The 24,718-nt window shown below is 37.3% G+C and overlaps 1 protein-coding gene across 1 annotated transcript in view; it reads left to right on the plus strand.

Moving 5' to 3' along the window:
- The window catches only part of SMG7 (SMG7 nonsense mediated mRNA decay factor), an 84,604-nt gene that overhangs the window by 26,947 nt on the left and 32,939 nt on the right, over positions 1 to 24,718 (plus strand). Inside the window, exons 4-10 of the mRNA XM_042780523.1 lie at positions 1,100 to 1,232; positions 14,935 to 15,106; positions 16,118 to 16,189; positions 17,715 to 17,865; positions 18,249 to 18,384; positions 22,875 to 23,037; positions 23,308 to 23,464. Coding sequence (XP_042636457.1) covers positions 1,100 to 1,232; positions 14,935 to 15,106; positions 16,118 to 16,189; positions 17,715 to 17,865; positions 18,249 to 18,384; positions 22,875 to 23,037; positions 23,308 to 23,464 — 984 coding nt within the window. The remainder of the gene's footprint in view (positions 1 to 1,099; positions 1,233 to 14,934; positions 15,107 to 16,117; positions 16,190 to 17,714; positions 17,866 to 18,248; positions 18,385 to 22,874; positions 23,038 to 23,307; positions 23,465 to 24,718) is intronic.

Genomic DNA, 24,718 nt, shown 5'->3' on the forward strand with positions numbered 1-24,718 from the left:
AAGGACCTTAGCCTGATGGAAGTTTAAAAATCAATTCAGAATATTCTATCTGGTTAATATCCATTACCCTATGTTTTGGTGAAGATTAATTGTTCCTATCTTCCACACCTTTCCTGGATGCTTTATATGTTTTTAAGAGATCTAGTAATGGAGCTGTGTCATAACCAGTCACAATCCTATCTCTGATACTAGACTCAAGGATAAGATATCATCATTAATGCTAAGGGAGTGATTGTCCTTCTAAATCATTAAAACACCTAGTACTCTAGAGTCTCAAAACTTCACACAATGAAGAATTAGGTATTTTCCAGATACGTTGTAAATCCTTTAACTGTGTTGCTTTCTTTAATCAGGCCAAAAATCTCTTCCATCCTATTTCTGGGTTTTGCTGTTTTGTTTTCTGTGATTTCCAAGTTAGAGAGTGACTCTGTTTCACCATAACTGGATTTAAGCTGATTCTCTATAGAGCTTGATTAATGAAAAGTATTTTATAACAGGATTTTGGTATGTGATATTTCTGCATTGTGTTCTTATTTTAAACAGCCAAAATTGAAACAGTGGCTTATTACTTCTATTTCTAAAGGAAATATTAACCTCAAGAGAAATAAGTAGACTGCTAAATAGAAGTAGAACCAGGTGCTGTGGGAAACAGGTTTTAGAGAAATAGGTGATAGAGCATACAGTTTACAAAAAAACGCTTTTTTTCTCCTGCACGTGTCGTTTGATAGACTACAGTTAAATCGGTTTTGGCACAATGTATTAAAATTTCTTAATAGCTTATTTTTACTTTGGTCTGACCACTTTCATTCTGATTTTATACTGACATTCCTAAATAGGCTTTTAACTCTAGTAGTTCTAAAGTTAAAGCTAAAGCTACAATGTGATTGATTATTCAAACATTTGGTAAGTATCAGTTGGATTCTGCTGCATGTCTGGTATTTTCAACAGGGAACATAAAGTTATTTAAATAAGTGAATAACTTTAATGCAGGTTTACTCTCTAGAGTGTTATAACAAATAGTTCTTTCTTGTTCTCAGGGGGACCAGTGTCTGCCCAGTGAGTCACTGCTATACCAAATAGAATTACATTTTGTTTTCAGCTGGAATCATGCCTTTAAGAATCAGATCACAACACTACAAGGCCAGGCAAAGAATCGAGCAAACCCGAATAGAAGTGAAGTTCAGGCAAACCTTTCTCTGTTCCTAGAGGCAGCCAGTGGCTTCTACACTCAGGTGAGTTCTGTATTGAATATCAGTTTTTGTAGAATTAATGGTCAATATTCTGCTCTCTGTACACATCTTACTGTTCATATAAGCACTTTGTATAACCACTATATGGGCCATTCAGGAGTTGCTCACCTGTAATACTCAAATGAATAAAAATGTCTCAGATTGTTTACCATGTTGTTGTTAGGTGCCTGAGTCATGTCTGTCTTATAACATCCCTTTGTACAACAGAATGACACACTTGCCCCGTCCTATACCATTCTCACAATTTTTACTGTGCTTGAGCCCATCATCACAGCCACTTTGTCAAAACATCTTGTTGAGGGTCTTCCCATTTCTCACTCACCCTTCTACTTTGTAAAGTTTGCTATCCTTCTCCAGGTTGATTCTTCTGGTGGTCTATGGTATTTTTAATGTTCTTCACCTATATCACAGTTCAAATGTATTGTTTCTTCTTTGGTCTTCCTCATTCATTGTCCAACTTTCACATGCCTGTGAGGCTATTGCAAATACCGTGGCTTGGATTAGGCTCACCATAGTCTTCAAAGTGACATCTTTGATTCTTTTGACTCTTTAAAGAGGTCTTTTGCAGCAGATTTGCCCAGTGCAACATGACTTCTGATTTCTGGACTGCTGCCTCCATGGGTGTTGGATTATGTATCCAAGTAAAATTAAATCCCTGACAACTTCAATCTTTTCTTCAATTCTTGTGATGTTGCTTATTGGTAATGTGAGGATTTTCATTTTCTTTATATTGTGGTATAATCCATACTGAAGAGTGTAGTCTTTAATCTTCATCAGTAAGTGCGTCAAGTCATCTTCACTTTCAGCAAGCAAGGTTGTGTCATGTGCGTATCACAGGTTGTTAATATGTCTTCCTCTAGTCCTGATACCATGTTCTTCTTCATATAGTCCAGCTTCTCAGATTATTTGCTTAGCATACAGATTGAAAAAATATGGTGAAAGAATACAGATCTGACACATACCCTTCCTGATTTTAAACCATGCAGTATCCCATTGTTCTGTTTGAAATGACAGCTTATTGGTCTGTGTACAAGTTCCACATAAGCACAATTAACTGTTCTGGAATTGCCATTCTTCTCAGTCTTATCCATAAATTGTTATGATCCACACAGTTGGATGCCTTTGCACATAGTCAGTAAAACACAGGTAAACATCATTCTGGTATTCTTTGCTTTCAGCCAAGATCCATCTGACACCAGCATTGATATTTCTCATTCCATACTGTCTTCTAAATCCAGCTTGAATTTCTGGTAGTTCCCTGTCGGTGTACAGCTGCAACCGTTTTTGCATTGTCTTGAGCAAAATTTTACTTGGATGTAATATTAATGATATTGTTCGATAATTTCTCCATCACCTTTCTTTGGAATGGGCACAAATATCAGTCTCTTCAGTAGATTGGCTGAGTAGCTGTCTTCCTAGTTTCTTGGCATAACTGAGTGAGCATCTTCAGCACTGCATCCATTTGTTGGAACATCTCAGTGGGTATTGTGTCAATTCCTAGAACCTTTTTTTAAATTCACTAATTCCTTCAGTGCAGCTTGGATTTCTTACTCCAATACCATCAGTTCTTGATCATATGCCACTTTCTGAAATGGTTGAACATCAGCCAGTTCTTTCTGGTACAGGGACTCTGTGTATTCCATCTTCTTTTGATGCTTCCTGCATCTAATATTTTCCCTCTAGAATCCTTCAGTATTGCATTTTGAAGCTTGAATATTTTCTTCATGTCTTTCAGCTTGAGAAATGCTGAGCATTTCTTCCCTTTTGGTTTTCTAAATCCAGGTCTTTGCATATTTCACCATAATAATTCACTTTGTCTTTTCAAACCACTCTTTGAAATCTGTTTTTTCAGTTCTTTTACTGCATTATTTCTTCCATTTGCTTTAGCTACTCTCCTATGACGAGCAAATTTCAGAGTCTCTTCTGAGATCAATTTTGGTCTTTTTTTCCTTTTTCACATTTTTTGCTTTTTTCATGTATGATCTCATTTTTTTGTGATTTGGGTGAAAGTTTACAGAGCAAATTCACTTTCCATACAGCAATTCACATATACTTTGTCTCATGACATTGACCACAATTTACCCCAATGCAATAGCACCCCTCCCACTTCCTCCCAATCATGTATGATGTTCTTAATGTCATCCAACAACTCAGCTGGTCTTCAGTCATTGGTGTTCAATGCATCAAATCTGTTCTTCAGGTGATCTCTAAATTCAGGTTAGATATAATCAAGGTCATATTTTGGTTCTTGAGGACTTGTAATTTTTTTCAGCTTCAACTTGAACTTGAATGAGCAGTCAGTGGTCTGTTCCACAGTCAGCTCCTTGCCTTGTTCTGACTGATGATATTGAGGTTTTCCATTTACCTTTTTCCACAGATTTAGTTTATTTGATTCCTGTGTGTTTCATCTGGCAAGCTCCATGTGTATAGGCACCATTTATGTTGTTGAAAAAAAGATATCTGCAGTGATTAAGTTGTTGGTATTGCAAAATCTGTCATGAGATTTCTGTTGTCATTTCTATCACCAAGGCCATATTTTCCAACTACTGATGGCTCTTCCTTTTTCCAACTTTTCATTCCAGTCATCAGTAATTATACATCCTGATTGCATGTTTGATCAGTTTCAAACTGCGGAAGTTGGTAAAAATCTTGAATTTCTTCATTTTTGGCGTAAGGGATTGGTGTGTAAATTTGAATTATAGTTGTATTAACTGTTTTCTTGTAGGCGTGTGAATATTATCCTATTACTAAAAGCATTGTACTTGAGGATAGATTTTGAAATACCCTTTTTGACAAAGAATATAATGCCATACCTCTCCAATTATCTGTCTATCTGTTTTTAATTGTGACTTGGGTGAAAGTTTACAGAGCAAATTTATTTTCCATACAACAGTTCACATACACTTTGTCTCATGACATCGACTACAATTTACCCCAATGCAGCAGCTCCCCTCTCACTTCCTCCCCTTAGTTACCTCTTCCCTGTGTCCATCTCTCCATGTATTCCTGCACTCTGAGCTTTCTCCCTGTGCATAAACAGCCCTTCTTTCTCCCATGATTGATCTCTCTAAGAAGTGTATCTACCTCAGGTAAATGTTCAACTCATATGCTTGTCTTTTGTTTGGCTGGAAGCCACAGGCATGGGCAGCTAGGAGCCATAGTCTCAGGGGTTTCACCAGGCTCTATCAGACCAGTGAACCTGGTCTCCCACACACACACCCCAAAATGATTTTGAGTTTTGTTCCACATTATTCTCCCTCTGTATCCAGGATCTCCTACATAGATGCCCCTCCGAGGGGTTGACAGTGGTAGCCAGGCATCATCTACTTCTGCTCTCATGGTCATATAGGCTGTGGATCGCATGGTGTACCAGTCGCTAGAACTAATTCTTTCCATGAATCTTTGGTTTTCTTCATTCTTCTTTGCTCTGGATGAGGAGAGACCATCATTGCACCTAGATGGCAGCTTGCTAGCTTTTAAGATCCTAGTTGCTACTCGCCAAAGTAGGAGGTAGGGAGAGGGCAATAAGAAACAAGTTAGAGAAGGAGAATAATGAAGAAAAAAAATGGGAAGAACTCAAAAAGAAAAGCAAGGTACAGGGTTAACCGCAAGAAAGAGGGGGGAAAAAAAATTGCATCCAGGAACAGGAAAAAGAAAAAAAGCTGAAAACTGGAACCTAGGAGGGGAAGAATATAGAATAGTATAAAGGACAAAAGTAATAATAATAATAGTTTCAAAACAGACAAAAACAAACAAAATTAAAAAAAAAAAAAAAAATCAGGCAGGGCTGTGCAGGGCACCCAGGCGCCATCCCAGCACACAGACTTGGTGGCATTCCTGTGGGCCCAGACGGTGGGTGAGAATGAGGGATGGCCACATCTCTGTTGACCAAGAGGGTGTGGGGTATAAGAATAACAAGGGAAATGTTGCACCTCTCCAATTGTCCGTGTCCAGAATGTTCTTGGGGTTCCTGGCAAGTGGAGCCTGTTCTTAAGCCTCTGGAATCTGGGAGAACACTGTTGCTTTAAATATCTAAAATGGTCAAACTGCTTGTAAACATTCAAAATGGCTGTACTCTCCCGACATGTAAAAATCCACAGCTCAGCTCGCCTTCCTGTTCACTGCTTCCCCTTTTATTCCCCACCCACCAGAGCAGTCCTCCATGCAGTCCCTGGCTAGCAGGGCTGATTTTTAGGTTAATTCTTAGGTCCTCCCACCACTCGGTAATATCCAAGCTGTCTGCGCCGTCAGGATCACCGCCAGACCACAGCTCCGTATGTCTCTTTTTTGGTGTTTTCATGCAAATTGTTCTGCAAGTTGAAGTTTATTCCACTTCTATATCCTTCCCTTCAAGGCTCAGGGGCCCAGGATTATCTTCTGTATGTGTGTTAATTGGTTCCCTTTTTCTTTGTTGAAGAGGGTCTGTGCAGTCTTTCTGCCTATTCCTCCATCTTCCTCTCCAATTATTAATGAGTGTTTACTGCAGTTATTCTTATTTTGAGTGCTTCCTCATCAGCAAATGAAGGTCCTTAAAGCTTTACTCCTTTCACATCATTAAAATCAACTGTTTTTTGAGTAGGCAGCTTTTCCACAGTCTTCATGCCTTCCAACCTGATGGCTCATTTTCTAACACTATACCACACAGTGTTTCATTGCCGTTCGTAAGTTTTTCAGTGGCCAGGTTTTTCAGAAGTGGGTGGCGTGGCCCTTCTTCCTACTCTGTCTTAATATAGAACTCGGCTGAAACCTGTCCACTATGAGTGACCCTGCAAATATTTAAAATACCAGTGACATAGCTTCCAGCATCATAGCAACATGCAAGCCACCACAGTACAGCAAACTGACAGATGAGTTGTTTACCATGGGACCTCTAAAAAAAGTAGTAACAAAGGCTCTGCTTCTAAAAATGTTGATGAATATTTGTTTAAAGGTTGAAGGTACACCCATGAATAGAAAAGGGATAATGAGAGGAATGCCTTAATGAAACAACAGAGATAGTCAGTTCCAAATAATATTAGAGCAATGTGAATTTATGGGTATGGATATAGTCATTATGAAAGTAAGAGCTATGTTATACCAGATAAGAAATATTCAAAATTTGTGATACCAAGTAAGATTTCATAGTAATATTCATAGAGTAGAATTTATCTGGTGCTTGAAAGGCTACTAATCTACCTTAGAAATCAAGTAGCTTTTGCCCACTTTGCATAATAAATCAAACTATTAATCATCTGTCCTCAGAGACTTTTCTTCACCACAGTCACATCTTGCTGTAACTTCTAAATCATGCAAAGTAGAGGAGTAAATAAATCTTATTTCTGACTGTGCTATTGTCTCTATGCAGAGCCCTTTAGAAATCTCCATCTTACCCATTTGTGGCAGCATTTGTAATTAATATAATTTTGTCTAAGATGTAAATTATCATCTTATAATGGCAGTACAAGGTTTTGAGTATCTTGTACTGAAATAAATCTTCGGCCAATTCTTACTGTGCTGCTTCTTGGCCTTTGCTTACCTCTATTTGGACTCTCCATTTTGGTCTTACCATTTCTTTGAGTGAAGCAAAAGAATCTTTGTATTGGAAGATTTCAAATAGCCACCAACTTACAGAGATTATGTATGCTTTGCTTAGAGTAAAGCATTCCTCAGAGGTTTATCATTGAAAGAACTCAAGTAAGATTCTTGTTTTGAAAATTCATTTTTAAGGCTATACCATGTGTTAGCAATATAAATTCATATTTTTAGAAAGAGAGGTGATTGAGCCACTAACTAGTCTTTAAGTAGATGTTAAAGATTAATTCATTCTACAAGCAGCTATCAAAAGTCTGCTATGTGTAAAGCACAATACTAATAACTGAGGATATGGAGAGAAGTGAGACAGAATCATCACCATCAAGGAAATATCCAGTCTAATGGTAGAGATGGATACATTAGTAGATAGATTTTTTTTTGCTATTGTTTGTAATTATCAAAATAATAGTACTAATTTCAAGAAATTTGAAAATTATACAAAAGTTCTTTTGTGCCCCAAAATTGCCCTGTTCAGGATAAATTACTACTTTAATATATAGCCTTCCAATGCTTTTATACTTACTTTACATATTTGAGATGTTGTATATACACTCTGTGTCTGCTTTATAAACATTATAATGTAAGCATTTCCTTGTATTGTTAATTAACATCTTTCTGTATAAAGCATTTTCTCTAATACTGGATTATTTCCCAAGGACCAGTTCTTCAAAGCAGAATCATTGAATTGGTGAATGTTTTAATACTATTCATATGTATTACTAAGTTGATTTCCCAAAAGGTGATTTATCTCTCCGTCAGTCATGTGTGCAAGTGCCTTTGTGGCTGTGTACTTGGCTGTGTTGATATTTCCAATAAAAGTGAGTGAATGAATGAGTGAAAGATTTATACTTGATAGAAGGTAAATGATTTTTCATTTAAATTTTAATGTCTTGATTATTAGGAACATTGAGCTTATTTCATTAGATATTTAAATTTCCTTTTTATATAAATCATCATTCATTTCCTCTTACCATTCATGTCCGATCCCTAGTTTTTCTTTGTGATTTGTCTGAATCCTAGATATAAAGGGATATTTACACCTATTCTTACTATCTCGTCTGGTATTTTGCATTTACAACATCTTTGAAAAAATTCTTGGGCAGTGCCTATAGTAGTCTGGGCTCCAAGTAGATTTGTGGCCAGGCTCAGGGTACTAACCATGGGCCACCCTGATAAATACTGTAGGCCCTAGTGATAACCAGCCAGGCGAGGGCCTGAAGTAGCCAGGGAGGGCTGTAGGAGCTGGTGGGAAGGAAGCCATGAGGGGCTACATGGCTGGGCAGATGAAGAATGTGCAGGATCTCTGCCCAGGATGGAGGGCAGGGGGCAGTACCCTACTATCAACATTGCCAGCTCCCATAGGCTCCACAATGGTGGGGAAAGGGTATCCGCTGCACCACACACATCCTGAGGTGTACCAAGGATGCCTGATGGGTGATGAGCAACTTGTTAGGGGCATTCTGTCAATGGCAGGACATGGCTCCCAACTGCTACATAATGCTGATTTCACGTAACGACATGGTCTTTGGAACCTAACCATGTCTGTAACTGAGGGGTTGTGGTTTTTTTTTTTTTTTTTTTTTTATTTGGGTGAAGATTTACAGAGAAAATTCACTTTTCATACAGCAGTTCACATATACTTTGTCTCATGTCATTGACCACAATTTACCACAATGCAACAGCTCCCCTCCCATTTCCTCCCTATAGTTACCTTTTCCCAGTGTCCATCTCTCCATACTCTCCTGCCACCTGAGCTGTCTCCCTGTGCATAAGCAGCCTTTACTTCTCCCATGATTGTTCTCTCCAGGACGTGTGTCTACTTGAGGTAAATGTTTAACTCACATGCCTGTACTTTGTTTGGCTGGAAACCACGGTGTGGGTTCAATTCCAGACCTGAAGGGCAGCTAGGGGCCATAGTCTCAGTGGTTCCATTAGGCTCTATTGGACCAGCAAACCTGGTCCCCACCATCTTTTTCTTTTTTTTTTTTTTGCCTCCAAATGATTTTGAGTTTTGTTCCACATTGTTCTCCCTCTCTATGCAGGACCTCCTACATCCCTTCCAAGTGGATGACAGTGGTAGCTGGGCACCATCTAGTTCTTCTGGTCTCATAGTTGTATAGGTTGTAGATCGGATGGTGTACCAGTCGCTAGGACTGATTGTTTCCATTAATTTTGGTTTTCTTCTTTCTTCTTGACAAGGAGAGACCCGTTGTTGCATCTAGATGGCAGCTTGCTAGCTTTTAAGATCCCAGTCGCTACTCGCCAAAGTAGGAGGTGGAACAGTGTTTTGTATAGTATGTTATGCCAGTTGAGCTTGATGTCCCCTGTGACTATGGTCCCAAGCTCGCAGATTCAACTACTCAGTTGCTCTGGGTAGCTGGCTGTGACCAAGCAGTGACTACAACCTTGCCCCTTGTCAGCTCTACTATACACCTGGGAATTCTGATCATTCACATAAACTTATAGGACTGTTGTCTGCCAGCCCTATATATGATCTTGGATACACTCCCCATTTAGACATACCTAATTGTTTAGCCTGTCCACCTATCTATCCGTCCATATACCCATGTTTGCCTTCACTGACAACTCAGTACTGTATATGCAAAAGGGTTCATATTTGTTGTCTGTACTTCCCATGTACCTCTCTATGTCTGTGTGTATTTTTTTAAAATCATGTTTCTGGCAAACTTCTCCAGTTTCTTCTGTTGTCGTTTTGTCTTATGTAGAGGTTTTTGGGTCATTGATGTTAACTATATTTTTTGCAATACATTTTTATAATAGTCTTTATATGAATTGGTTTGTCATCTTGAAAAATGATTCTTAACCTTATTTTATGATTGCAAAAAGGATATTGAGGTTGCATCTTCTGACCTGCTCTTATTTCACAAAGGGGAGACAGAATCACTATCAGCAGCCCAAGGCTTATTCCTATGAGGCCAGACATGCCACCATCCTCCAGTCTTTTTACCAACTCTTACACCACCCGTCCCTCCCGTGACACTCCCTACTTCTCTGCTGGGTTCAGTAATTCGTTGCAGTGGCTACACAGACTTGCAGACATACTCACAGTTACGGGGTTTACTTGGGAAGTAAGAGCCCACAGTTCAGGTTCAGGAATGCTCTCAGGATACAATTCTTCAATCAGAACAGTCTCCCCTAGACTGTGCTCTCAGACACACCTCTCTGGCCCTTGACCTCTAGGCCTTGCCTCTGCCCTGCTCAGGCAGGTGTTACAGAGTTCTTCAAGGCTGCTGCTAGGTACACCTAGGTGCACCTCACTTTGCCAGCAAGCCTCTTGGTTCCTCAGCCAGTCATCTCTGCCAGGAGGTCTGGCACAGGGATGTCACATCCAAGTATATGCTCCACTCTACCTCTGGCTCTTCTCTCTTGATGGCAGTGAGATCCCTAGCTTCTACCTCTAGGAAGGCTCGTTTTAAGCCTACCATTAGGATAAAACTAACCAATCGCTTCATTAGGGTTCTATACACCTTATTTGCATGGTCCCACCCCTACACCGGTATCATGTCCCTTATTTACATTATTCACAAGCTACCAGTCCCTTTTATATTTGCATAGTTCCACCCAGTAATCTAGTGGGAGTCCCAAAGACCATGGCTGGAAGAGCCATACTGCACCACAGTGATGTGACAATATGTACACAGTTTCCAAGAGTTTAACTGCACGTGCATAAAACAAATTTTAAAACTCTGTAACAGAAAGTAAGGAAGCACTATCACTTGTATTAGGAATTCTGGTGGCATAGTGCCTAAGGCATTTGACTGCTAATCAGAAGTCTGGCAGTTCAAACCCACCACCCACTCCTCAGAAGGAAGACTAGGTAATCTACTTCCATAATGATGCTGCCTTGGAAACCCAAGGAGGGGTCACTATGAGTCAGATCTGACTCAACGGCAGTGAGTTTGGTTTGGTTTTTTGAGATCACTTTCATTGAGGGGACATGGTATTTGTAAAAATATTTTATAAGCAAGTAAATAATAAATATTTTCTGAGAAATGCTGTTTTCTGGGCAAAATATATGAGTAATTTAATTTTAAGATATATTTTTATCATGAGCATTGATTCTCTCCCACATGCGTTTCATAGGCAGTGGTTGAACAGTTAATGACAATTGTTGAATAAGCATCAATAAACTTCTTGATTCTCACAAATTTGATGATGTAGACTTTTAAGATATTATCAACATTAATAGACTTTTTCAATTTCAATTGCATTTTTATTTTGTCTTGGTTTAATAATTGAAACAGTTAATGATGTTACAGACAGTAATGTTCCATACATGCTGATTATGTGAAATGCATATTTAGCTTTAAGTTGAGAAGGTAGGCTGAGTCCAAGTCATTGTGCAGCCTTATAAACTAAGATGAGTTTTAAATTAATAGTAGTTTCAAGCTATTGGGGAGTAGGCAAGGGATTAACATAATCAGATTTGCATTTTTAAAAGATGCTTTTGGCTATTGTGTGGGGATTGAATATCAAGGGTTAAGAGTGGAAATTAGTTAGGATTCTACTGCAGTAATGGAAAACAGCGGATGGATTTTTGTAGTATAGCCAATGGGACTTGCTCTTAAGGTTTGGATTGGATGGGTGGAATCAGGGTAAGGGAGGGATTCAAGATAACTTCTAGTTACCAGCTTGAACAACTAGTTGAATTGGTTGTACTGTTTACTGAGATAGAGAAAGCAGCTTTGTCCATGTTCTTTTCAAGAGAAGCCTATTTGATACCTAAGTGGAAATGTTAAGTAGGTAGTTGAATAAGTAAGCTTGGAGTAGAGTGGAAATGTCAGGACTAGAGTAGATGTCAAGATTACTATAAAGAACCTTGACTTAGTTAGACGTCAGTGTTTGGTATTTAAAACCATAGAACTAGGAGTGAACAATTTTGCACAAGAGTCACCCTTGCATTGGGGGAAAATCAGAGAAAGTGGTGCTCTGGAAGTCTTAACAAACATATTTAATTAAGAGGAGGAGTGCTGCTGAGATGATTCAAAAGTGACTGATTAGATTTGACAGGATGTAAGTTATTGGTGAAGTTAATGAGTACCATATTTCATCATTTGTAAAATATTTTCTCATACTTTAACATCTGAAATATAAATATGTTTATAATAGTTAACAAGTAACAGTTTGATTAGCAGTGTTTTTTTTTCCCCCCTCTCAGTGTTTCATAAAATAATAGTTCATCTTATATTTATATCTTGGATTTGGTGAAACACAATGATTTAAGTAGAGTAGTACGAATGGAAATCGAATTGGAATGGATTGAGAAATGATCAGTAAGTAATTGTCCACAGTCACACTTTTGCAAAGATGGTTTTGGCTTCGTGGCTATTATTTTTCTTAACCATTTAAATCTATGTGCTTCAGGCAGAACCAGATTCCTCATCAAAGAACAAAACAATAGTCCTTATTCTAAGAAATTGGAAACTAGACAGGAAGTCTTACCAAGTTGCTGCATTAGTGTGAAAGGTGATATTCTGTACCTTCGTAGTCAGTTCTCCATTCTACATGTAAAGAACAAAGGAGCAGTGGGATAGTTTAAAGCTCACTTGGTGAGTGGGAACCCAGTTCTAGTGCAAACTCAAAGTTATGTCAGCAAATTTCTTGCCAATTACAAATGTATATGTACAAGTAAAGATGAAGTAGGTATTTCACATGCTTAGTGAGAAAGAGTACCTGGAATTTATATTCTGTTATGGAGGTAGTTATTATCCTAGAAAGAAGTTAGGAAAGTTGGACATTCAGATCCTTTTGAGTCCTCAGGATGTCTTGTGTTGTGCATTCTGAATTACATGTTAGAAAGAATAATAATAGAATCAAGGTATTTCTAGTTTTCTAACTTTACTGAAATTACTTGATTTTTCTGTTGCTTTTACTTAATTCCTTGTGGGAAAAAAAGGAGCTTTATACCTACATACCAGTTTATTTTGGAGGATAAAATTACGATTGATGTCTCATATAACCTAGGAGATGAAGTTTATTATAAATGTAGCATATACTTTTGGCTTATACTATGTATTTCGTAATTTATCACTGTCCCCCCTCCCCAGTCTCTCTGTCTTTCTCTTTCTCCAGTTCATCTCTCTTTATGTACCTGTCTTCCTGCTTGCCCATTTTGCTGTAAGCTCTTTAAGCACTTTGTGTCTGGCACGATAGATGCTTGTTCTGTGCCATCGAGTTGGACCCGACTCATAGTAACCTCTCTTTGGGTTTCCGAGGTGGTATCACTGTGGAAGTAGATTTCCCAACCTTCCTTCCGAGAAGTGGCTGATGGGTTTGAACCGCCAGCCTTCTAGTTAGTAGTCAAGTGCCTTAGACACTACGCTACCAGAGCTCCTTAATAGATGCTTAGTAAATAAATTTTTGAATGCATGAGGATAGAGTGTGAAGAACAGTATGTAGGTCAAGAATGGAGAGCATAGTGGGAAGAGAAAGCCTTTGAAGGAGATTGAAAAGGAATGGTTGGAGAGATACAAAGAACTGGAAAAGCTCAGTGATCAACCATATGATCAGCAGTGTTAAATGCATCAGGGAAGTCCAATAAAATGATGACTGAAAAATGTCCATCGTTTTTGGCTGTTAGGTAATAACATGGTTGCCTTATTGCCAATAGTTTTACTGGAGTGGTAGTACAAGGTAAGGTCCTGGGGGAGGGTTGCATAGAAGACAGATTTTAATGGATTAAGGAATGAATAAGAATTGAGAAAGGAAATATTTTGGAGTTTGGTTGAGAAGAGGAAGAGACATTAGATGGTTGTTAGAAATTCAAGATCAAGGGAGGAGAGTATTTGGATTCCATTTTCTTTGTGGAAGACACTTGAGGGTATTTATAGGCCACAGCAACCACCACTCGTATGTCAGTTTGTCATACTGTGCTGGCTTGGGTGTTGCTGTGAGGATGGAGGCTATGCCACTGGTATTTCAAATACCAGTAAGATAACCCATGGTGAACAGTTTTCAACGGGTAAAAGGGGAAGACCCCCTCAACGAGATGTATTGATACAGTGGCTCAGGTATAGCAAGGACTGTGAGGCTGGCGTAGGACCAGTCAGTGTTTCGTTCTGTTGTACATAAGGTCACTGAGTGAGAGCCAACTTGATGGCACCTAACAACAACAACATAGGCCACACAAAGAAATAAAAGAGATTCCAAATAGATAAAAGAGTGAGGCAGCAACAGGCAGGAGGCAGAAAAGAATGAGTTAACACAATCATGGGAGAAGGAAGGGCACCTTATGCACAGGGAGACAGCTTAGGGGGCAGGAGAGTATGGAGGGATGGACACTGGGAAGTAGTACCTTGGGGAGGAAATTGGAGGGGAGCTGTTGCATTGTGGTCAATGACATGAGACAAAGTATATGTGAACTGCTGTATCGAGAGTGATTTTGCTCTGTAAATCTTCACCCAAATCTAAATAAAATAAAATTTAAAAAAAAATAAAGCTGATAACAGACTATAAAAAAAAAAAAAAAAAGAATGCGTTAACAGACCTATATAGACAGAGGAAGTAGTTCTGTCCAGGAGGAAGGACCTCTCATCCTTTAAGAGTGGATAAGAATGAATGGTCCAGATAATGCCCAAAGTCCTTTCCAAATCGGTGATACTGTGAGATCTGTTATGTAGCAAAGATGTGAAAATTGGTGTAGGATGTAAGAAGATAAATTGAGTGAAATGCTGAAGGTCTAACTAATACTTAAATGGCTTGCACTTAAGTCAGATTTATAACTAATCAATCTTTGGGTTTTGCATATTTGTGTGTTTCAAAAAGGTGTGAATAATTTCATGGAATTTCTTGCTTTTGTTTGCTTGCTGAATGTGTCTGAGAATAGGCAACTTCTCTTTTTAAAAATGCTGCTGTTACTTTTAAATATATGTCTTGGTTGCTCTAATAATTGAGAATTCAGAATACACAATTTATAATGAATGATATTAGTTATCCTTTGAACTGTATCTATGAAAGGTTACCATATAATTTTACTGTAGGTCTTGCTCAGGTCTCAGCAGTATATGGTACTAGGTGCATGTCTTATATACAGACTTTACTGTTATAGTACTTCTTATTTACTAGCTAAACCTTGCTCATGTTTTTCTTTTAGTTATTACAAGAGCTGTGTACAGTGTTTAATGTAGATTTACCATGCCGTGTGAAGTCTTCCCAATTGGGAATTATCAGCAATAAACAGACGCATACCAGCGCCATAGTGAAGCCACAGTCTAGCTCCTGCTCCTATATCTGCCAGCACTGCCTCGTCCACCTTGGAGACATTGGTGAGCCTTTGTTGTAAATGAATTGATAATACATTCATCCTTTTCTTTGGAGTAGTCATAGAAAGAAACTTTTCAGGAAAACTTTGAGCTGAGTGTACACATAAGTTTTTAGATTTTTCTAAATTAAAAACCTGTACTCTGGTGAAATTGTGGGGTTTATAAATTACTTCTGAAACTAGATTACCTTCTTTCCTTCTACCATACTAAATGCTTATTTTTAACTTTGCTTCCTCTTCAAAATTAAAGTCATATTTCCATTTTATGTATTTATTTTATTTAAGAATGTTATTTATTTATTCTTGTTAATTCCTTTAAGGTGGCCTCAAAAGGTTGTAAAACAAATTAACTATAGGATTATGTTTTGACTGTCCTCAAATAACAAGGAATGGGGAACATTTCTACTTTTAAGTTTGAAGATTTTAAGTTTCTTAATATCATAAATCATTGGCTCCATGAGGGCTTACATCAGCCTAAGCACGGAGTTCTGCAGTGAGATTCAGTGAATGGTGTATTCGGTTGTTTTTGCTTTAAATGTATGTGCACACACATGTGATATTGCAATAGATATGAGGAATTTTTCAAAATCACTTTATAAGATATTGAAGAAATCCATAATTTTCAGATCATATTGTATAGTGTTTTTTTGTTTTGTTTTGTTTTTAAGTGCCATATAACTCACCCCTTCTTGTGGGCCGGCTCCAGGTCACCAGCATAGTCCATAGTGGGAGCTGGTGATGCATGACACTGGAGGACCTGAAAATGGGGGCTAGGTAAGCTTTAAAATTGGTTCCATGATGAATGTCCCACATAGAGAAGGCCAGATGGACACTTCACACATAATCCTATAGTTAATTTGTTTTAAAGTATTTGATTTGTCTTTAACCTTAAATTAACTATAATGTCTTTATTATTTTAGAATTTAAAATTATAGCTGTTTTGGAAATAATCCCCTACTGGGGTTTTTTTTTTTTTTTTTTTTTTTTTTTTTACATTTTCTTTTTCCTCTCTTAGCTCGATACAGAAACCAGACCAGCCAGGCAGAGTCCTACTATAGGCATGCAGCTCAGCTTGTCCCCTCCAATGGTGAGTGGGCCTGTCAACTTGAGGTTGACTGTGATACTTTATTTTTCTTAGCAATAAGGAAAATAACTTATGGCTAATCTTTCAAGTTTCATTAAAGCAGTAGATACTGAGTTTTTATATTTTCATATTCTTGTAATTGCATATTCCATAAGACCTGAAATGACTTTTTAAAATAAGATGACTTTTATTGTTAGTAAAACAATACATAGCCCTTCTCCAGATTACAAACGAGTTTGTCCCTAATTTTGTCTTTAAGTCCAATTTGTATGTAAGTCAGAATTGTTAGGTATGGTTCATATCTAATGTCAGTCAGTTGTTTGTCCTAGTATATATAGTGTACTTTTCTGTGCATAAAAAGCATTAAACAAACACTTCCAGATACACTAGAACGTCTTTAACTTAATACTACCATAACAGTAATGCTTTTATGCATGTCACAAAGCAGCACCCATTTGTTATTATAACCATTATATGTACCTTAATTTCAATACAGGCTTTTCAAGGAGGATTGGTTCATAACTATGGCTGCATAGTTAGCCAGACCATCATAACCTGGGGACTAGGACTAAATAGAGTATCCCCTAAAGTTACCCAAAAATGGTTTCTACAGCTCTGGCTTCCTTAATTGGTTATAGAATAATTCTCTCTCTTTAATACTACCATTTTCCCTCAAGAAAAAAATAATCTTTTATTAACTAAAAAATGGTGCTTTTGTTATTTGATTGCTCTGAAATAGCAGTGATTCCTGAATTAAAGAAGTACAGCAGATATTTGGTGATATAAGTTGTTCTTGTTATGCCACACTGAAATCTTTTAGATTCCTAAAAGGAACCCCCACCAGAGGGTCTAAAGCTATCCATTCATTGTCCATAGCTGCTTTCACTCTACAGTGTCAAGAGTTGAGTATACCAAGTCTCCAGGTTATGAAGTCCAACTTAGTACTTGCCCTTTAATGTTACATAACTTCCCTCTCACTTTGAAAGGATGGAACCAACCCCTACTGGCAACAAATTATTCATCATAATCACCTTCACTTGCTGCACCTGCAACTTTTAAATCATTGAAAAGGCTTTGAGCCTTTCCTTGCACTAAAGCAAAGCTTTAAACCAGTTCATGCCAGTTCAAACTCTTGCGGAGAATTTTGATTCATTGTATCTGGGGTAAAAATACAAATTCTCAGCAAGAGGTGGAATTGTTTGAAGCCCTGGGCTAAAGTAAGGCTAAATAAGAACAACATGCACCTGTTCCAGCTTGCCAACAAATTTGACTTAAAGACACACGTAGGAACAGTTCTTCTAACCCAAGGACTACTTATAGTTGTGACAGAGACCATTTGGCCCACAAAACCAAAAATTATTGTGCTGTTTTACATTATGGCTGTTTGTTATAAGGTAGAATCTTGAGATTTAGCTTATAAAATATTCCCCATTATTAATTTGAGAATTTAAAAACTGATAATTTTATATTCTGCTAGCAAGACTTTATGTATCTTGGATTACTTTAGAATCTTAACTTTCTTTTCTAGGTCAGCCTTACAATCAGTTGGCTATCTTAGCTTCTTCCAAAGGAGATCATCTGACCACAATTTTCTACTACTGCAGAAGTATTGCTGTGAAGTTCCCTTTCCCAGCTGCCTCCACTAATCTACAAAAAGCACTTTCTAAAGCACTGGAAAGGTAGAGTTGACTTCTTCGGAAGAGGACTGTATAACCTGATAGTCCTGCCTCTCAGATTTTAGTGTACAGGAAAATAAGAACCAAGAACCAGTTACCCGTGCTTCTCTGCCCTTATTTTTGCTTAATTGCTCAACATAGATATATTGCAGTAGGTTTCTTTGTAGTCCCAGAATTTCAACCAGTCAGCATCTAATACGTTTCCAGTAGAACAGTACAGGCTGCTGAATATTCATTTGAGGGTGTTACATTGAAAAGTTACATGCAATATCCTCTCCTTGTCTATGAGATACTTAAATAACTTGTTTTTGAAAGCCAAAGCCTCTTTTAAGAGATTTCAGCTATTTTGTTCCTTAACATTCATGGAAGTTTTCCTTTCATTTCAGCCGGGATGAGGTGAAAACCAAATGGGGTGTTTCTGACTTCATCAAGGCCTTTATTAAATTCCACGGGCATGTGTACCTGAGTAAGAGCTTGGAAAAGTTGAGCCCTCTTCGAGAGAAATTGGAGGAACAATTTAAGGTTAGATTGCAAAAGTAGAGAATATTTTTTTGTCTTATTTCATTCAAGAAGCATAAGATTTGGAAGAAACTCACTCCCAGTTTTTATGTCATTACTTGCCTGTGAGCTGTTAGTAGAAATTACCTTTGAAGCCTATGAAACTCACATACTGCATCCCCTCAGTTTAAATTTTATATATTATATATATATATATATACACGCATACATACATACATGCATAAATACATTGTGGCACTGTTTTCATTGAGTAGCTGTCACATAGCAAAAGGTAGCAAAGTGAGGAAAAAACTTCTCTTTCAGTCCCATCCTCTTTCTTTCTCAGTTTTAAAAGTAATCTTTCTGATGGTTCTTATGTTCTTATCATTGTGCTTCAGTCTTTCAGATATGGTAGTTTAAAGGAAAGAAGTGAGAATTTTATTTAGTAGGAGTATATTTTACTTATTTATATAAAATTAAATAACAGTAATTTTTATTAAAGATAAAATTAAATAGACTTTATTCTGTTTATGTATTTGAAAGTGATCTTTCGTTAGTGTTAAGAAATTAGCATTTGAAATATAAGTAATATATGGAGGGACCAGAAATAAATATTTGTTTTAATTCATTTATTCAACAAAGACTTGACCATCTTGTATCAGTCATTGTGTTAGGCACTGGGATTAAAAATAAAATAATCACAAGGAACATTTTGTATTTCTTAGTTGTTTCTCAGTATCTGTATGCTTGGAACAACTCAGATGGTGCTGTGGTTAAAGCATTGGGCTGCTAAAGAAGAGGTCAGTGGTTCAAACCTACCAGTTGCTCTGCAGGACAAAGAAGAGGCAGTCTTCTTCTGTAAAGATTTAATTTACAGCCTTAGAAGCCCTGTAGGACAGTTGTGCTCTGTCCTGTAGGGTCACTGTGAGTCAGAATTGATTTGCTGGCAGTGGTTTTATGTGCTTGTAGAATTGTCTGTAATTGCTTTATAGCTTTTTTAGAAATGTTTTCAAAGTCTCACATTTTAGGAGACTGTAGAACTTAAAGACATATGATTTAGCCATATATGGGCAGTTTGAAATAGTTTTTGCAGATAATCATTTTTTAGTTGATCTTTTCCATGTGCAAGAAATTATCCTAGTAATTATAATAGAAAAACTTCCTTTTAAAGTAAGCTTTTAAAGTCTCCTGTTGTTTTCTACTTCTCTTAGTAGCAATTTAAACATAGCCCAAAATATATCATTTATAGGGCTGGATATATAAAAAGAAAAGGTAACTTTTTAATGCCTTAAGCTGTTTAGCCTGGGAGAGAACACACAAGTTTAAATAGTTTTGTACTAAGTATTCAGATTTAGGAACGGAGTCTCCTTTTTTGTAGATCTTATGAGTAGGATTGATAGCTAAATTTCTTGGATGGTTCAGGTGCAGTTCTGTTTAAAAAGAAAGGATTGGAATAAGTTACCTTTTGAGATTGCTCCCAGCCCTAATTCTGTGAAAAATATACTCCCTAAATAGAAGCAAGAGTGAACTACCCTAATTCAATATTCCCTATAGTTTTAGTCTAGAATCTAGTTAATTTTATATTTGGTTCAACTTCAAGCACTAATACTCTCTTCAAATTTATGAATAAATACATATTTATATTTGTATATTTTATATTTGGTTCAACTTTAAGCACTAATACTCTCTTCAAATTTATGAATAAATACATATTTATATATGTATATGAAGTTCTGGTGGTTGTAGGTAGATAATTGCTCAAATATACTTTGAAGTAGCATTCCAACACCCTAAAGTTAAACATAGTATAAAGCGGATCTCTCTTAAACCTTACCCAGTACTGAAATATCAGAAGAGCATTCTTGGAGTGAAATTTTAGCATAGTTGAGTAAATTTCAAAAATATTTCTAAAGCATATGTAGATACTAAGTACCACTCACTTATAAACTTCATTGTGGTCTTAAGTAGAAACATGTACCAAGTTGAGATCCATTGATGGATTTAAGTCCTGGTATGTAAGAAATGGGAGCTCTGGTAGCATAGTGCCTAAGGCACTTGACTGCTAACCAGAAGGCTGGTGGTTCAAACCCACCAGCCACTCCTTGGAAGGAAGGTTGGGCAATCGACTTCCGTAGTGATACTGCCTCGGAAACCCAAGGAGGGGTCGCTATGAGTCGCGTCCGACTCGACGGCACATAACAGCAACAATAACAACATGTAAGAAATGGGAAAAGCTCTGGTGGCACAGTGGTTAAAGCATTTAGCTGCTAACCAAAAAGTCTACAGTTCAAACCAGCTGCTCTGTGTAAAAAAGATGAAGCAGTCTGCTTCCATGAAGATTTATAGTCTTGGAAGCCCTCCCTGTGTGGTAGTTCTACTCTGTCCTATAGGGTTGCTGTGAGTCTGAATGGACTTGATGGCATCAGGTATGATTTTGATTTATGTAGGAATTGAGATGCAAGTCATTTATATCTATTAAATGTGTCCTGTTTCTTAATCGTATTTAATACAGTATTTTTCTTGACTGCTGTTGAACATTTGAGTAGCAAAAAATATGAATCTGATTTTGTTGCCTGGGAAGCCCTCTCCTTACTACAATATAATTTAAATTTTATGAAATTACAGGTGATTGATTTCATATTTAGCTCTAAAGGCATGATAGGTTTTATCGTTTTTAAGGTTACTTTACTCATTCAGTATTTATTGAATCCTGCTGTATACCATGTACTTTCCTAGGCCCTTGAAGATACAGGAGAGAGCAAGACAAACATTGCCTTCATGAGCTTGCATTATCATTTATTAGTACTGGGCTCCACTTACATGCATTAATGCTTTTATGAATACACTAGGAAATTCTTTAACTCAACTGCTGTGGAGTCGGATCCAACTCATAGAAACCCCTCCTTGGGTTTCCAAGGCGGTATCACTACGGAAGTAGGTTGCCCAGTCTTCCTTCCGAGGACTGGCTGGTGGGTTTGAACTGCCAGCCTTCTGATTAGCAATCAAATGCGTTTGGCACTGTGCCATCAGAGCTCCTAGGAAATTCTTTTGTAGGTTATTTATGACTATATTCTTTCTATAAGACAGTGCCATATTATACTCTTAAAAAAAATACTTTTTGAAAAATACATATCATTGCTTTCATTTTATATAATCTGGAAGGTTGGATATAGAGATTGAAGGAGAAATTTTGTGGCAAAATTTTGAGTAAAAGGTAGCATTTCAGAAAATTTTGCAAAAAGGAGAGATAAAAGCTTGATGCCTTTGGGAAAGAGTTAAGCAATCTAGATGTGTACAGTGGAATGGCAGGAGGCAAGAACGCTGAGACTTGTGATTGGCAGAAGAGAGTGAAGGTGAAGGGAATGGAATTGTATTTTTCACCAGTGATAATGTGAAAGGCCGTGCTATTAGAATTGTACAGCTTATTCGATACTTCATATTCTTTAGCTTCTGTAAATAAATAAAAGATTGGCCAAACGTAGCACTCAATATATGAGATAGTAGGATCTCTTGCCATTGCTGATAGAACTCTAAAGAGTTACCTGTTTGCCATTGTAATACCGATGAAATGAATTCCCACTGTCCCCAGTTTTCCTTGGAGGGGAGACTGGCTATGTCTAAAGTGATAGATGAAGCCAGGGTATCTTCTTGAGTAGCTGTCAGCTTTTTAGGGACGTATGCTTGAAAGATATTTTGATGGGGCTAGTATAAAACTGTTGTAGATATTAAAGTAGAAAGATAATCATAAGTTGACACAACCAGCTAAAAACATCTAGGTGAATTCCTCTTTATAATGCTAGTAGCATAGGGCATCATGAACAGATTGTTAGTAAGTAAATACAATTTCATGATGAAGATGAATGAACTTTTCTAATAGGGGAGAATGTCAGTGTGATAATTTGTAGACGTACCTTTAAAATCTAATAATTAGTATATCATTTACCTTGTTTTCCACAATATGTTCTTGGCTATGCCTTGTTTATAAATAAGGTTCTTTAAATACATCAAGCCTTTGAAAGAGTAAGTTTTAGAACAAATTTTGGAAATTTTGGAAATAAAAAGTTTTATTTGAGTCATTCTGATTGACTTTTGTTTTTTCCACTTTGTGCATCTGCTTTGTAGTCATTGGTCCCTATTGAATATTTATATATATATATATGCATCTCTTATAAAACAGCTTCTATTGTATTAAAATGTATTAATCCATATTGGATTAAGTTATTAATGGATTCTAAAACGTTTTCCTTAAATTTATTTAAAAATACATAGTTTCTGCAAAAAAGAATCGTGAAAAATAACTCAGCTCTGTGAGGCTTAGTAATTTCTGGATTAATACCTTTGAAGGCAAAAACTTCCCATAAGAAACATCAGACCACATTAGATTCAGCTAAAATAATAGAATTCAGAGTAGAACAGTTCATCTGTGGCTCTGAATATAGACTGCCAGTTAATTTTTTGGTCAAAATGTCTCCCATTCTTGATTATATATACAGTATTTCTGTCTTGTTTTACAGAGGCTGCTATTCCAAAAGGCTTTCAATTCTCAGCAGTTAGTTCACGTCACTGTCATTAACCTGTTTCAACTTCATCACCTTAGAGACTTTAGCAATGAAACAGAGCAACATAGTTACAGTCAAGATGAACAACTGTGTTGGACACAGTTGCTAGCCCTCTTTAGTAAGTATTAAATCATTAACTTTGATCTATGGCATTTTCTTTGAAAACCATAATCTTAGTAGTTTTCACCATTGTAACAAAATACATACAAAAGATTCCTATATTTCTTAATATTGAATCAGGCAGTCAGACCTCATTTACTCATACCCCTTCATCAGCTTTAAGATATTGTTAAGTGGTATACAGTAGAAGGCTCATATAATGATAGTTTAATTTTGACTGGTACAGAGTTTCAGATATCTTATGTTTCTGAATACATTTTGTCTTTAGTGTCTTTTCTTGGTATCCTGTGCAAGTGTCCTCTCCAGAATGAAACTCAGGAGGAGTCCTATAATGCCTATCCCCTTCCTGCAGTCAAAGTCTCCATGGACTGGCTGAGACTCAGACCCAGGGTCTTTCAGGAGACAGTGGTTGATGAAAAACAGTAGTAAGTATTTTAGAGTTTCATGTTCGCTTGTGTGCTGTTTGGTTAATATTAATATATAGGCGAAATCTGCCTTCTAAAGCATAGTATTTGAACAGTGGAAAACTTTGTATTTTCTGCTTACTCTGGAAACTGAACTGAAGACTTCTTTGTATACTTTATTATTTTAACTCTTCATGTGAGGGACAAGTCTTAAGGATTTGTGACTCCTTGTGCCTGCACCCTATTCACAGTTGCCATCCAGGGAAAAAGGCATTTTTCACCTTTTTATTTCTTCCCTTATTTTCCCTGCATAAACTGTTTGATGTTGCCTTACAGTAACACCCACTTTGAATTTTGTGTATTCTGAGCATAAGAGAACAGAAGTTATTTTGGCTTTCACCATTTTGTTGGTAATCTCTACTCAGAGTAATTCTGGCAGTTCTTAGGAACTATTGATTTTATAGTGTCTAATGAAATATTTCAGATTGCCTTTGATTATAGGAATAAATACTTTTGAAAAGTCTTTGCAATGAATAGAAAAGTTCCTCCTATGAATATTTTGAGGTGGACATAAGGGAAATCTTTTTGAAATGTCTGCTTTGTGGCCCAGCTACATTGATTAGTTTTTTGTACTGTGGTGGCTTGCATGTTGCTGTGAGACTGGAGGCTATGCCCCTAGTTTTGCAAATATCAGCACTGTCACCCATGGTGGACAGGTTTCAGTGGAACTTCTAGACTAAGACAGACTGGGAAGAAGGATGAGGCCATTCACTTCTGAAAAATTTGCCCAGTTAAAACCTTGTGAATAGCAGTGAAACACTGGCTGATACATTAATGGAAAACTTATGAGTAGCCGTGAAACATTGTCTGATACAGTTCCTGAAGATGAGCCCCTCAGATAGGAAGGCACTCAGAATACTACTAGGGAAGAGCTGCCTCCTGAAAGTAGAGTCACTGTTAATGGCATGGGTAGAGTAAAGCTTTTGGGACGTCTGTTTGCTAATGAGGCATGACTCAAAATGGGAAGAAATAGCTGCAAACAGCCAATAATTTGGAACATGGAATGTACAAAGTATGTATATAGGAAAATTGGAAGTTATCAAAAATGAAATGGAACAAATAATGACCCATGTCCTAGGCGTTGTTGTTATGTGCTGTCGAGTCGGACCTGACTCATAGCAACTCCTCCTTGGGTTTCCAAGGCAGTATCACTATGGAAGTAGATTGCCCCATCTTCCTTCTGAGGAGTGGCTGGTGGGTTTGAACTGCCAGCCT

The sequence above is a fragment of the Orycteropus afer genome, unplaced genomic scaffold (genome assembly GCF_000298275.1).
Source record: "Orycteropus afer afer isolate SDZICR_OR568_19922 unplaced genomic scaffold, OryAfe1.0 scaffold00043, whole genome shotgun sequence".
NCBI classification, from domain to species: domain Eukaryota; kingdom Metazoa; phylum Chordata; class Mammalia; order Tubulidentata; family Orycteropodidae; genus Orycteropus; species Orycteropus afer.